Source organism: Penicillium cinerascens, assembly GCF_028974065.1.
Source record: "Penicillium cinerascens strain IBT 15544 chromosome Unknown contig_16_segment0_segment0, whole genome shotgun sequence".
In the NCBI taxonomy this organism is placed as follows: domain Eukaryota; kingdom Fungi; phylum Ascomycota; class Eurotiomycetes; order Eurotiales; family Aspergillaceae; genus Penicillium; species Penicillium cinerascens.
The window spans coordinates 916,663-931,933 of NW_026695286.1; the positions used below are offsets into that span (position 1 = coordinate 916,663).

General features: G+C 52.3%; 4 protein-coding genes across 4 annotated transcripts; 3 read left to right on the forward strand and 1 right to left on the reverse strand.

The window, feature by feature from the left end:
• Window positions 1-94: 94 nt before the first annotated feature.
• On the reverse strand, window positions 95-2,978 carry N7498_000340 (mismatch repair ATPase MSH1; the record flags this gene model as incomplete). The annotated part of the gene is made up of 2 exons (XM_058447403.1): window positions 95-2,761; window positions 2,817-2,978. 2 exons carry the CDS (start codon window positions 2,976-2,978, stop codon window positions 95-97), a joined length of 2,829 nt encoding a protein of 942 aa, XP_058312814.1.
• Window positions 2,979-3,506: 528 nt separating this feature from the next.
• N7498_000341 (ATP-dependent RNA helicase BRR2) lies at window positions 3,507-10,232 on the forward strand (the record flags this gene model as incomplete). The annotated part of the gene is made up of 2 exons (XM_058447404.1): window positions 3,507-9,658; window positions 9,710-10,232. 2 exons carry the CDS (start codon window positions 3,507-3,509, stop codon window positions 10,230-10,232), a joined length of 6,675 nt encoding a protein of 2,224 aa, XP_058312815.1.
• A 399-nt stretch (window positions 10,233-10,631) lies between these two features.
• N7498_000342 (oligopeptidase family protein) lies at window positions 10,632-12,873 on the forward strand (the record flags this gene model as incomplete). The annotated part of the gene is made up of 2 exons (XM_058447405.1): window positions 10,632-10,663; window positions 10,749-12,873. 2 exons carry the CDS (start codon window positions 10,632-10,634, stop codon window positions 12,871-12,873), a joined length of 2,157 nt encoding a protein of 718 aa, XP_058312816.1.
• A 340-nt stretch (window positions 12,874-13,213) lies between these two features.
• Window positions 13,214-13,842, forward strand: N7498_000343 (uncharacterized protein; the record flags this gene model as incomplete). Its single annotated transcript, XM_058447406.1, has 2 exons — window positions 13,214-13,525; window positions 13,585-13,842. The coding sequence occupies 2 exons, from the start codon at window positions 13,214-13,216 to the stop codon at window positions 13,840-13,842; spliced, it is 570 nt and encodes a 189-aa protein (XP_058312817.1).
• Window positions 13,843-15,271: the final 1,429 nt, after the last annotated feature.

The window sequence follows — 15,271 nt, forward strand, 5'->3', positions numbered from 1 at the left end:
CATAGAATATTATACATAGATGGCAAATGATTTACACCCGGAAGATAACAAAAGTTTGGAGCATGATTTGGAGCAAATAGACTTATTTGGCCCTTTAGGCTCCATGCGAGACATGCTGATCGTCATCTGAGGCCTGAAGTGAAGCCACCTCATCCCTCATCTCCTGTCGAACACGGGTTGCTAGGTCGATAGTTTCCCGGGGTAGACCTGCTAGTTGAGCAACCTTAAGGGCATGTGACTCCCGATTGACACCTTTTCGGAGGCGATGGATGAAAGAGAAAGAGCCGGAAACCGTTTCTTTCACATCGGTACAGTACCTCTCGAGGTGTTCAAAGTTCTGTGTCATATCCGCGAGCCCGTGGAAGTGAGTGGCAAAGAGCGTTCGACTCTGGTTGTGATAATGCAAATGGTGTAGACAGGCGAAACTGATGGCAGTGCCATCCTCAGGCGTCGTGCCTCGGCCGACTTCGTCCATGATCACAAAGGAACGCGGCGTGGCTTGCTTCAGGATGGCAGCTGTCTCGAGCATTTCCACCATAAACGTCGACTGATCGCGGAACAGATCATCGGCCGCGCCAATACGGCTGAAAATCTGATCGACGATGCCGAGCTCGGCATAAGCTGCAGGTACATAGGAGCCGATCTGTGCAAGGATGGTAATCAAAGCGTTTTGACGCAGAAATGTACTTTTGCCTGCCATGTTGGGACCAGTGATAAGCCAGATCTGTTCCTTGTCACCGAGGAAGCAGTCGTTGCTCACAAAAGACCGTCCCTGCTCTTCGAGACCCAGCTTGACGGTAGGGTGTCTTCCTCCCACTATCTTGTGCATTGTCCCATCATTGAGGACAGGTCGGACCATCTGCTGCTCCTGGGCTAGAGTCGCGAATGAACAAGCGACATCCAACTCGTCCATGACGGCTGCGTTGCGGCGGATCTTGACCAAGTTTATGATGACCTCACGGCGCAGGCGTTCAAAAATGGCTTGTTCTTCCTGACGAATCCGAACCTTGATGTGGTCCATTTTGTTGCCCAGTGCTGTCCATGTAGGAAGGTAGAATGAGCGAGTCGACTTGGTAGAAGAGACATTTCGAGTCACTCCCAGCTCCTCAAGGGACTGCTGGGAGATTTTGGCACCTTTGACGTGGCAAATATGACCCAGACCAGGGGTCCATTTGAGGTTCAAGGACGTCGACCCCACCGAATCTCGGAGTCGCTGAGTGAGTTCGGACTTGTCATTGACAAGCTGCTCCAACTCTTCGTGAAGTGCATTCAGAACTTTGCTTGCATCACGTCTCATGATCCACGTCTCACCTGGCCCCGACTCGGAGTCTGTTGCTGGGGCCCGCTCGGCCCCTTTCGTCCTCACTTTCTTGGGCAACGACTCCATGTCACTCGACGTTCCTTCATTCATAGTAACCTCTTGAGCCAAGCTAGCCGCTTCGGCGGCCGTGCTATCCTCGATGCGCTGTTTTTGAAGTAGGCCCTCTTCGTCAATGGCCGCAAGAATCCGCTCTGCTAGAGCGATGGGCCCGTCAAGTTGAAGTCGTGCAACCATAGAGGCGAGGCTGCTTTGAGCATCCGAGATACCGATAGAAGATAATAGCCTCACATGGTCTGAAAGGACTTGTTTAACCCCCTTGGCCGCTTCTGTGGCTCGAGAAAGACAGATCAAGTCATCTGGGTCTCCTTTGCCGAGAGCAAATTTCTGAACCAGACGCTGGGAATCATAGCTTCGTTTCAATAGTTGCACCACGCTCTCACGGAGATCTTCATTTTCAATAAAAACCGAGACCAAATCGAGGCGCTCATTAATGGCCTGAAGTGAAGTAGAGGGAGAGGTAAGCCTGTCTCGCAAAAGACGTGCGCCACTTTTGGTGCTTGTTCTGCGAACCGCGTGAAGCAAGCTGCCCTTTCCAAACCCATCTCGTGCAGTCTCTAAAATTTCAAGTCCCCTCAGGCTATTGCGATCGATGCTCATTGATTCATCCAAATGTCGCCGGCGTGGAGGCTGGAGCTTGAGGTCAGATCGCTGCAATTGCACCCGAATGTATTCGAGCAAACTGTACCCAGCAGCCACTTCCTCGGGCGTGAAGGAGGCATGGCTTTCCTGAGGGATAGGGCCATCCAGCATTGTCTCCCATTCTAACATCGGTGCGATCGTGCTGGGAAATCGAAAAAAGGTAACAAGTCGGTGTTCCTGCCCAACCAGAAGTTGCAACTCTTGCCCAATAATGTCCTGGGCATTCTGGTCCACAAGGATCTCCCGAGCTCCAATTCGGGCAATGGCAGATGGAAGCATTTGTGTCGTTGTGAGCTGGGTAAAAAAATCCCCCGTGGAAAGATCCAGCCACGACAGTCCTACGTTTTGAGGACCAGTGGACAATACGTGCTGCGAAGACGGATCGTCAACATGTTGTCTTGATTGTGCCTCCAGGGCAGGAACATCCAGGTATATGGCCAGTAAGAAGTTGTTTTCGGAAGGGTCGATGAATTTCTCATCAATCAATGTACCGGGACTAATAATCCTGGCCACTTTCCGATCAAATAGGAGGCCTCCAGAGCGCATTTTCTCCTCTTCCTTGATGGCAAACTCTTCACTAATAGCAACGTATCTATTGAGGTCTTGAACAAGAACCTTTAGGAATCGATCGAGTTGGAAGAAGGGGAAGCCAGCCATCGGCACCGGCCCAGCACTGGTCTTTTTACTTGCGAGCTTCAAACTGAGCAATGGGGCGAGCTCCTCGGCTTGTTCGAAGTAAAGCTAAGGAATAGACATTAGCCAAATGTATTTAATGTTATGCATCAATCGCCCGTACCTCATAGAACCCCCCGACTCTTGTGAGAATGACACAGTTCTTGAATTTCTGCATGTTATTACGGTGTCCCTGTACCACAGTTGGATATCGAGGAGCATCATCCACCCCGTCATCATATGTTTCGAGCTTGACAACACCCTGGGGGAGATCTTTCAGATTCATAGTCGTCTTTGTTTTGGCGCTCCTCCGTAGTTCGACTGGCAGCACCGCGCTGGGCACGTGTGGGCGGATTGTAGCGCGACGCGCATGGTGACAGTTGGTCCGGTGGACATGGCAACGGTAGGGTGGAACCAGTGAGACCCGAGATGAATGTAAGGAAGACGCCAACAACATCGGGCGCCCATTGAAGCGCATCGTCGCGACGTCGAGAGCACCGTCGCTGGCGGAGCGGCAGAACCGCAAAAGCTCCCCTCCTTCCGCCTTCGCCACCGAAATCTTCCCGAGCTTCTTCTCCTTGGCTACAACCACCATTCTCATCAACCTTGATCTCTATTTCTCCCCCTTCAAGTCAGTTCGCTTGTGCCAGGAGGATGAGTCAGGTTTGTGAGACCTTCTGAATCTACTCAATTGTTGTCATTAGACACGCGGCGTGGACGACTTTGATCGGCGCATCCAAGCCGATCCCCGTCGCGACTCATTCATTTTTTCTTTCTCGGATCGCTTTCGTGACACGGTCACTTCACAACCAAGATGGCGGACCAAAACATTTCACAGTATAAATACTCGGCGATGTCCAACCTGGTTCTCCAGGCGGACCGTCGTTTTATCAGCCGCTCCAATGACGAAGCCTCTGGAGACCCCGAGTCTCTCGCAGGCCGCATCGGTATTCGAGAGATGGGCTCGCGGGTGGCTCCCGATCATGCGCCGAAGACTAAGAAGGCCGCCGGGCCAGAAGTCGAACGGGGTGCAATTCACGAGGGTGAAGACGTCCTCATGCGAGAACAGAAGAAGCGCCAGCGTGGCCAACCAGCACAACTAAGGGGTCAAGGTATTCTTTCAGCAGCCGATGCCCTCGTCGAAGGCTTAAAATATCGTCCACGAACACCTGCGACGCGAGCGACTTACGACCTTATCCTTACGATTACCGGTACAAACCTTGGCGATGTTCCCCACGAAGTCGTTCGAAGTGCCGCCGATGCCGTATTGGAGCTTCTCAAGGACGAGGAAATGAAAGATTTCGACAAAAAGAAGGAAATCGACGACCTTTTGGGCACATCCATGAATCCGAAGGAGTTTAATGAGCTTGTGAACCTGGGTAAGAAAATTACCGACTACGATGCCCAGGATGAAGACGAAGATATGGAGGATGGTCTGGATCAAGCGGATGGAGAGCTCGACGAGCGTCAAGGTGTCGCTGTTGTTTTCGATGAGGACGAGGACGATGAGCGTATGGGCACCGTGGACGAAATCCGAGACGAAGACGAACTTTCCGACGAGGATGAAGCCGACGAACAAGACCGACCCGAGGTCGACCAACCCACAAGCGAAGGTCTGGGCGAAGATGACGAGATGGTCATCGATGGCGGTATGGGCCAGGATACGAAGGCCAAGGATAAGGCAGGAATGGACGTCCTCGTACGTGAGATCGACGCATATTGGCTCCAACGACAGATCGGTGCCTTGTATTCGGATGCCCATATTCAGCAAGAAAAGACCCAAGAGGCGCTCGACCTCATGGGTGGCCAAACCGAGGACGGATCGGAACGACCTCTCCGTGATGTTGAAAACGACCTCATGGGTGGCCAAACCGAGGACGGATCGGAACGACCTCTCCGTGATGTTGAAAACGACCTCATGGAACTCTTCGACTACGACCATCCCGAAATTGTCGCTAAATTGGTCACCAACCGAGACAAGGTTGTCTGGGTAACTCGCTGGAGACGAGTTGCTGAAGATCCCGATGCGCGTAACCTTGTTGAAAGCCAGATGGTCGAGGCTGGACATCGTGCCATTTTGGATGAGATCCGTGGAAAGACTGCCCGTGATGATCTCGGCGGTCGCTCCGAGAAGAAGATGAAGCTTGATCTGATGGACGTCGACGTCCCGTCAGCACCCACAGAAGACGAGAAGAAGCCTACTACCGAAGGTGGACTGGTGGGCGGTCTTCAGCCCAAGCGACTCATCAATCTCGAGAACTTGGTCTTCCACCAGGGTAACCATCTCATGACCAACCCCAACGTTAAGCTGCCTCAAGGTTCGACAAAGCGCACCTTCAAGGGCTACGAAGAGATCCACGTTCCGCCCCCAAAGGCCAAGAGGGATGCCGGCGAGAAGAACATTCCAACTACCGAGTTGCCTGAGTGGGCTCGTGTTGGCTTCGGAAGCTCGAAAGAGCTGAACCGAGTGCAAACTAAGTGTTTCCCTTCGGCTTTCCATGACGATGGTAACATGCTTGTCTGTGCTCCGACTGGTTCTGGAAAGACCAACGTCGCTATGCTCACCATCCTCCGCGAGATTGGCAAGAACCGTAACCCGGAGACAGGAGAGATCATGCTGGACGACTTCAAGATCATTTACATTTCCCCGCTCAAGGCCCTGGTCCAAGAGCAGGTTGGAAACCTGGGTAAACGTCTGGAGCCATACGGCATTAAAGTAGCAGAACTCAGCGGTGATCGCCAACTCAACAAGCAGCAAATCGCCGATACTCAGATCATTGTCACCACCCCCGAGAAGTTTGATGTTATCACCAGAAAAGCATCTGAGACCAGTTACACCAACCTTGTTCGTCTCGTGGTTATTGACGAGATCCACCTTCTCCACGATGACCGTGGTCCTGTCATTGAGAGCATCGTGAGCCGTATCATTCGTCGCGTCGAGCGGACTGGTGATCCGGTGCGGATTGTTGGCCTCAGTGCTACTCTTCCCAATTACCGCGATGTCGCAAGCTTCCTCCGCGCCGACCCCGAGAAGGGCGTATTCCATTTCGATGGCTCTTACCGTCCGTGCCCTCTGAAGCAGGAGTTCATTGGTGTCACCGACAAAAAAGCCATCAAGCAATTGAAGACCATGAACGACATCTGCTACAACAAAGTTCTGGAGCAGGTTGGTCAGCGTCGAAACCAAATGCTTATCTTCGTCCACTCAAGAAAGGAGACGGCAAAGACGGCCAAGTATATTCGAGACAAGGCTATTGAGAATGAGACGATTGGTCAGATCCTGCGCAGTGATGCCGCTAGTCGTCAAATTCTAACCGAGGAGGCCGAGTCTGTTGACGATGCTTCCCTGAAAGACCTCATGCCTTATGGTCTTGGTATTCACCATGCAGGTCTGAGTCTTGCGGATCGTGATTCCGTCCAGGCACTCTTTGCCGATGGTAGTATCCAGGTCCTTGTGTGTACTGCAACCCTTGCTTGGGGTGTCAACCTTCCCGCGCACACTGTCATCATCAAGGGTACCCAGGTCTACTCCCCCGAGAAGGGTAGCTGGGTCGAATTGAGTCCTCAGGATGTTCTGCAAATGCTTGGACGTGCTGGTCGACCTCAATACGACACCTTCGGTGAGGGTATCATCATCACGACTCAAACCGAAATTCAGTACTACCTTTCGCTCCTGAACCAGCAATTGCCAATTGAATCCCAGCTTGTGAGCAAGCTTGCGGACAACTTGAACGCTGAAATTGTACTAGGCAACGTTAGAGACCGTGACGAAGGCGTGGAATGGCTGGGCTACACTTACCTCTATGTCCGTATGCTTCGCTCGCCAGGCTTGTACAGTGTCGGTGCAGACTACGAGAACGATGATGCTTTGGAGCAAAAGCGAGTTGATCTCGTCCATTCCGCTGCTATCATACTGGAAAGATCTGGTCTTGTCAAGTATGAGAAGAAGACGGGCCGTCTGCAAGCAACTGAGCTTGGCCGAATTGCTTCTCACTACTACATTGGCCACAACTCGATGCTCACCTACGCCCAGCACCTCCAGCCGTCCATCACCACCATCGAATTGTTCCGCATTTTCGCGCTGAGTGATGAGTTTAAGTACATCCCAGTTCGTCAAGACGAGAAGCTGGAACTTGGAAAGCTGCTGGGCCGAGTGCCAGTGCCTGTCAAGGAGACGATTGACGAGCCTCACGCCAAGATCAACGTGCTTCTCCAGGCCTACATTTCTCGCCTCCGGCTGGATGGCCTTGCCCTGATGGCAGATCTGGTTTACGTTACTCAATCTGCCGGTCGTATCATTCGAGCTCTCTTCGAGATTTGCTTGAAGAAGGGTTGGTCAGCAGTGGCCAAGACTGCTCTTGACTTGTGCAAGATGGCTGAGAAACGCATGTGGCCAACCATGTCCCCGCTGCGCCAGTTCCCACACTGCCCCAGGGACATCCTGCAGAAAGCTGAGCGCATTGATGTGCCATGGGCCAGCTACTTCGATTTGGACCCTCCTCGTATGGGTGAGCTCCTTGGCATGCCAAAGGCTGGACGTGTTGTGTGCGATCTGGTCTCCAAGTTCCCTCGACTTGAGGTTCAGGCTCAAGTGCAGCCTATCACTCGTTCTATGCTTCGCGTTGAGCTGACCATCACCCCCAACTTTGTCTGGGATGATGCTATTCATGGCAATGCGCAGGACTTCTGGATCCTTGTTGAAGACTGTGATGGCGAGGAGATCTTGTTCCACGATCGCTTCTTGCTGCGCCGTGAGTTTGCTCAGGCTGAGATGAACGAGCACCTCGTCGAGTTCACGGTCCCGATCACTGAGCCGATGCCTCCGAATTACTTCATTTCCTTGGTATCTGACCGCTGGATGCACTCTGAGACCAAGATCGCTGTCTCTTTCCAGAAGCTGATCCTACCAGAGCGCTTCCCCCCTCACACTCCTCTTCTTGATATGCAGCGTGCGCCAATCAAGGCGCTGAAGCGTGAGGAGTACCAGCAGCTCTATCCTAACTGGGAGCACTTCAACAAGATTCAGACCCAGGTCTTTAAGTCCGTGTTCGACTCAGACGACAATGTTTTCATCGGTGCTCCTACTGGGAGCGGCAAGACTGTATGCGCCGAACTGGCCTTGCTTCGCCACTGGTCAAAGGAGAGCAGTGGCCGTGCCGTCTACATTGCTCCTTTCCAAGAGCTGGTTGACCTGCGTTTGGCTGACTGGGAGAAGCGATTGGGCAATATCGCGGGTGGAAAAACTATTGTCAAACTTACGGGCGAGACAACCGCGGACTTGAAGCTTCTGGAGCGGGCTGACCTTGTCCTTGCCACTCCTGCCCAGTGGGATGTTTTGTCTCGCCAGTGGCAACGGCGCAAGAACGTGCAGACCGTGCAATTGTTCATCGCCGACGAGCTCCACATGCTTGGTGGCTTCGGTGGATATGTGTACGAGGTGGTCGTTTCTCGTATGCACTACGTTGCGCTTCAGACTGAGAACGACATGCGGATTCTTGGTTTGAGTGTGCCGCTCTCCAATGCCCGAGACATCGGCGAATGGATTGGCGCCAACAAGCACACCATCTATAACTTCAGCCCGCATGCTCGCCCCGTGCCCTTGGAGCTTCACATCCAGTCCTTCACCATCCCTCACTTCCCCTCCCTCATGCTTGCCATGTCTCGTCCTGCTTACCAATCCATCCTGACGCTTTCACCCGACAAGCCTGCTCTGGTCTTTGTGCCCAGTCGCAAGCAGACCCGGTCGACCGCCATGGATCTATTGGCGGCGTGCGCCATGGATGATGACGAAGATCGTTTCCTGAACGCAGATGCGAAGGAGTTAGCACCACTACTGGCTCGTGTCCAAGAGCAGACTCTTGCCACCTCGCTGAGCCACGGCGTTGGCTACTATCACGAGGCGCTGAGCTTGTCCGACAAGCGCATTGTGTCGCATCTCTTCAGCATTGGTGCCATCCAGGTCCTTTTGGCCTCGCGTGATGTCTGCTGGGAATTGAACGTGACCGCCCATCTGGTGATTGTCATGAACACCCAATTCTTTGATGGTCGTGAGCACCGCTACATTGACTACCCCATCAGCGAGATCCTCCAGATGTTCGGCAAGGCTTCTCGTCCCGGTCAGGACAAGCTCGGTCGGGGTGTTTTGATGGTGCCCGCTGTGAAGCGCGAGTACTACAAGAAGTTCCTGAATGAGGCTATGCCGGTGGAGAGTCATCTCCAGGTCTATCTGCACGATGCCTTTGTGACTGAGACCAGCACAAGAACCGTCTCCTCGACTCAGGATGCAGTTGACTGGATGACATACACCTACTTCTACCGCCGTCTCCTTGCCAACCCCAGCTTCTACGGTCTTAGCGATGTTAGCCACGAGGGCCTGAGTACTTTCCTGTCAGAGTTGGTCGAGAACACATTGAAGGAGTTGTCGGAGGCTAAGATCATCGACTTGGACGAGGAAGATGACAGTGTCTCTCCTCTTAACGCCGCCATGATCAGCGCGTACTACAACATCTCCTTCATCACCATGCAGACCTTCTTGCTCTCTCTGTCGGCACGCACCAAGCTCAAGGGTATCTTGGAGATTGTCACCTCGGCCACTGAGTTCGAGTCGGTCCAGATGCGTCGCCACGAGGACCACATCCTCCGCCGCGTGTATGATCGCGTTCCTGTCAAGATGTCGGAGCCGGCATTCGACTCGCCCCACTTCAAAGCCTTTGTCCTTCTCCAGGCACACTTCTCGCGTATGCAGCTGCCTATTGATCTCGCCAAGGATCAAGAAGACATCATCCGCAAGGTCCTCAACCTGCTCAGCGCCTGCGTTGATGTGCTTTCCTCCGAGGGTCACATTAACGCCATGAACGCCATGGAGCTGTCACAGATGGTTGTGCAAGCTATGTGGGACCGTGATAGTCCTCTCAAGCAGATTCCTCACTTCACGTCGGAGGTCATCCAGGCGGCCAATGAGTACAAGTACGTTCTTACGAATTGTGATGAAAATACAGACATTAACAATATTCTCAGGATCAACGATATCTTTGAATTCATGGATGCAATGGACCCCACCGAGAACAAGGACTACGCTGCCCTCGTCAAGCGTCTTAACTTGAACAACAAGCAGTTGGCGCAAGCAGCCGCCTTCACGAACGAGAAGTACCCCAACCTTGAGATGGACTTTGAGGTTGAGGACCCCGAAAGCGTCACCTCTGGCGAGCCTGCTTATCTTAAGATCAAGATCGAGCGGGAACTGGAAGATGACGAGGAGCCGGACACGGTCGTTCACGCGCCCTTCTACCCCAGCCAGAAGATGGAGAACTGGTGGCTAGTGGTCGGCGAAGAGCAAACCAAGAGCCTGTTGGCCATCAAGCGTGTTACTATCGGTCGCAAGCTGGAGCTACGCTTGGAATATGTGGTGCCGTCTCCTGGTGAGCACGAGCTGACTCTTTACCTCATGAGTGACAGCTACGTCGGTGTTGATCAAGCACCTACGTTCTCGGTGACTGCGGCTGAAGGAATGGAAGAGGATGAGAGTGAGGAGGAAGAGTAGATCATGATTATCTGTTGATTTTTGTGTAATAATAGTTATTTGGAGCTCATAGGATACAAAAGGTGTTTTCTTTCTGTTCATCAGCCCAAGTGCCTAGTGGCTAGGTAGCTACAGAGTGGTCAGTAGCTCCAACGCTAAGGTTCACCGGTGAAGTGGACCCGTCGATAAACCCCGCATGGGTCACGTTGCATCCCCAACTCCGGGGACCTCGTGGATTCCTTCCTCAGACTCTCAGTCCCTCTTCGTCTCGTTACTGCTCTCCGCTGCTCTCTCTTCCTCTCCGCGTTTAAGGGTTTGCCTTTTCTCGGTCGCATCCTTGTCGGCTAGGCTAGAGCTCCAGTCTCCAGAAAGGTCCTTGCTGGCTATCTTATCTCCTCATCTCGAGCTAGCTAAGCTGTTATGGCCATTCGCCCCATGAAGTTCACACCCGAGTGAGTATTTTTCCTATTTAAAAGCATGATACAATCTGGTGTTATCAGAGCTGTTTTTTGGGGCATCTCAATTGACCAGATACAGGGTTCTCCTCGGTGCCCCCAGGCGGTCCTCAGCTGCCCCCAACGCAGCGGGTAGCCTCGCCGTTTATACCCAGACCTCGTATTCCTTCGAGTCGCATTCCAAGACGAACGAGATCCGCGTCCTCGACATCGAATCCGGCCGATCAGCCCTCATCACTAACGACCCCGGTGCCAGCAACCCGCAATGGCTCGGCGCGGGCGACCAGCTCGTCTGGCTGAAGACCAAGGCCAACGGCAACACCAGCTTCATCATCGGCGATGCCCGTGCGGTCGATAAGACTTACACTGCAGGCACCGTCCCAGGCCCTGTTTCCGACTTGAAAGTCACTGTCATCGAGCCTGGCAAGATCGGTTTCGCCGTCAGCGGCAAGGCCAACCCCGACGGCTCCTTGTATAACCCCCATGATGCCAAGAAGCCGTACACGTCTGGACGTCTGTACACGTCGCTTTTTGTTCGACACTGGGATTCCTACATTGAGCCTCAGAAGAATGCTATTTGGTACGGTCTGCTGCAGCAGGCACCGTTGGCCCCGGCTCGTAGACAAGCAGGCAAGTTCTCCGTTTCGGGTCTGACGAACTTGATCTCGGTCTCGGGTTTGGGTGCTGTTGAGTCTCCTATCCCTCCATTTGGAGGCACGGGCGACTTTGATATCAGCCCGTCCGCTATCGTATTCATTGCCAAAGACCCGGATGTGAACCCGGCCACACACACCGCCTGTTCGTGCTACTATGCCCCTATGTTCTCCTGGACTAGCATGAGTGCATCCGATGCGAAAGTGTGCAAGGTGAATGCTCTCAGGGGCGCAATGTCGTCTCCTGTTCTGTCTTCGGACGGTGGCTCTATTGCCCTTCTAGCTATGGCTACGGATGGCTACGAGTCAGACAAAAATCGCATTCTCTACGTGCCTAACCCATGGAATGGAGATATGATTGAGGTCTTCGAGTCTGCCGATGGCAAGGGACAGTGGGATCTGAGTCCTTCGTCTATTTCCTTCGCTTACGACGACAAGTCGTTGCTCATTCAGGCCGAAGAACTCGGACGCGGACTGCTCTTCCAGCTTCCTCTGGAACACATCAAGGAGGCTAAGCCTGATGTATTGAAGAGACTCACCCGTTCAGGATTTGTCAATGATGTAGCTCCCGCCGCTGTTGGCTCTTCAAAGCTGTTCCTTTCCAGCAGCAGCCTTGTCGACAACAGCATATGGTCTATTCTTGACCCAGCCAACCCCGATGAGGTCCAAATAGTCTCTTCAAATGGTCGCGGTGGAGTATCGTTTGGTCTATCGCCGGCTCAAGTGGATGAGATTTGGTTCCGTGGTGCGGAGGACCACCCTGTGCATGCTTTTGTGGTGAAGCCTTCCTACTTCAAGCCCGGCGAGAAATACCCCTTGGCCTACCTGATCCATGGTGGCCCTCAAGGCGCATGGAATGACCAGTGGAGCACTCGGTGGAACCCCGCTGTCTTCGCTGAACAGGGCTATGTCGTTATTACGCCTAACCCGACAGGAAGTACTGGATACGGGCAGCCATTCACCGATGCCATCCGCGGCCAGTGGGGCGGACGTCCCTATGAAGACCTTGTTAAGGGCTTTGCATATATCGAGCAAAACCTGGACTACGTTGATACCGAACGGGCCGTCGCGCTTGGCGCCTCGTACGGCGGCTACATGATGAACTGGATCCAAGGACACGATCTTGGCCGCAAATTCAAGGCCCTCGTCACCCACGACGGAGTATTCAGCATGACTTCGCAGCTGGCTAGTGAAGAGCAGTACTTCCCTCTGCACGACTTGAAGGGCCCCATTTGGAAAGTTCCAGAAAACTGGGCTGAATGGGATCCTTCTCGATTCACTGGAGAATGGCAGACACCCCACCTTATCATCCACAATGAACTGGACTACCGTCTTACAATCGCCGAGGGTCTTGCAGCTTTCAATGTGCTTCAAATGCGCGGTATTGATAGCGCTTTCCTCACATTCCCCGACGAGAACCATTGGGTTCTGAACCCTGAGAACTCACTCCTGTGGCACCGGACAGTGCTTAACTGGATTAACAAATACGTCGGGTTGCCGCCTGTGGCAGACGAACCAGATCTTTCGTCAGGCATGAACAGCCTGGCTGTTTAGTCATTGTCGCCATGGCTATTTCAGGATACGATCAACATGATTCGGTTTTATTTTGGTTGAAAACAAAGGGATCGCGAGATCCTGGTGTTTTAGTGTTTTAGGATGCATTTGTTTATGTCGTTTATGATTGACACAAAGGGCACGATGTGTTTGTGTTGATCGAAACTGCAAAGAGCGCTATTTCGGGACGTTTCAGCCCGTTGTCTATTTCTTCGCCATTGTTAGGATAATTGGATTTTGGAATTACACATAATGAGACCTCGGTCTCGACATTTAAGATCATCGGTTAATCAACTCTACTCACTCCGTCTCTATCTCACTCATACTTTAGACTTTCATCATGCCTTCGAGCCCTCATTTCTGGAATCTTAAAAAATTCGGCCCCCGGAAGCCAGAACCTCAACTGCTTCTCCAACCGCCCAATCAAGAATCTCTAAAATCCGGCATATCCCCAGAACTCCAACCCTACCTCGACCACCTCTCAACACGCCTCCAGCCCCTCGTATCCTGCATCGAAGGCCGAGCCCACCCGGACTTCCCAAACACCCTCCTCCAATACCACCTCCTCACCGCAACCCAACTCGACAATCTCGCCTGTCATTACCACCAAATCTCACCCCCAGTCCCAGAATCCGCGTGCTACCCCATCCAAGTCACCCCTGGCTCGGCAGCCAAGGCAAAAAGGGACGAACCATTGACCTAGAAACAAAGCGTCGTCGCTTCGGCCGCTTCATCGGGCTACAGGGCTGCGAGTCCCCTGTTGAAGCGCAGGGTATGCCATGGGTATATGACCCGACGTTAGATCACAGTGAATCATTCCTTGATGAGGGAGTGATAGATCCGCCTTTGATGGCTAAGACTGAGGCTGTTGATCAGATGCTTGAACGCATGGAGCGGGAGTGGGAGGAAGCGTTGGCGTTGGCACAGGAGGATGAGAACCGGCTAGGCCTATTTTTAGGCTATAAGTGAGAGAGAGAGTTGCGCAATTTCTGTGTGATACTGCTATATTCGAAAATAGATTCCCCGCCTTACACTCACGGCCCGAACCATATGCTGAAATACCTAGTCTATATTGGGATTAGCTGCAGATCCCCGTCTTCCAATAATAGACGCCGATTTCTCTATGACTTGAAAAACTGTAATTTAGAGTGATATTCGAAATCAGATTCACTCCCACACTCTTTGAGTTTAATTTCCCAGCTCTACAGCCTGACTGCAGATGTAATCAAGACCCACCATTTACCTCCAACCGACCGCCTGCCTACCGTGGATTCGTCGCAAGACTAGAAATGACAGACAGATGGAGACAGTAAAGATGGGACAGAGCGAAACAGAACGGCAGACCAGACAGCTACGTAACAACGCAGTATATGGAACGGGCCTTTATACCAGAGCGTCAACAATTTAAGTTGACATCTACCATCAGCTTGAAATTGTCTCTGTATTATGCGCCTATTATTGCGAGATTTGGATCTACACCATGATCCATCAAGAGGTACACCACGCTACAGTGTCTCTTGCTAACTGCCAAGTGAAGAGTTTTTAGGCCAGACCGGTCAGCCACTAAAGGATCCGCACCCCAATGGAGCAGCACCTTAATGGACTCAATATGGCGGCCTTCAACGGCATAATTCAACGCAGTCCACCCTCGATTGTCGGTGAGATTGAGGTCGGCTCCATTCTTGAGTAGCACCTGTATAATGGAAGTGAATCCCAGTTTAGAGGCTATATGTATTGCAAGCAGTCCACTGCTTGTTTGTTTTTGTCGTGGGGGTAGAATTTTGTAGTCTAGAACCTGAAAGTTCAAGGGACAAAGGTGATATTCTAGACTCAACTCTAAGCCCCGGTGTGTCGTTTGAAAAGAGATCTGAAGCGTGTCCTTCGAGAAAGCCGACATCTGCTTGGTCTGAGCCATCGATATTGAACGGAATGTCTTTTAGAGGGAGCGGGTCGATATTTATGCGGTCGTCAAGCCCAGTATCAATGTTGTGGCTTGGAGAGGCTTCGTACTGACTGTTGAGTGGGGTTGGCAATGCATTGACAGGCGCAACTCGAGAAGACCAAATGGCTTCGGTTTCACACTGACAACTCACCGAACTCTCCTGCGGGGAACCCTGGTCTCTTGAGTGTAGAGCATTTTGCGCCGCTTTTCGCAGACCCAGAACCGTGGAAAAACGCGTTACTCTGGAATCGAGGCAGTAAATGTATTAAAAGTGTAAAAAACGCATACGGTGCTTGCGTTGAGCATTTTTGTTTTGTAGTCGATGCCTTTCTTTAGCTGCTTCAGAATCGGCAAGTCGACTTTGCGAAGGCAAATGTGGACTAGTCTGGACACTTTGGCTCAGAAATGGGGCTTGGCATTGTGTGCTACTCATACTCAGATCGTCTCTTAGATGAG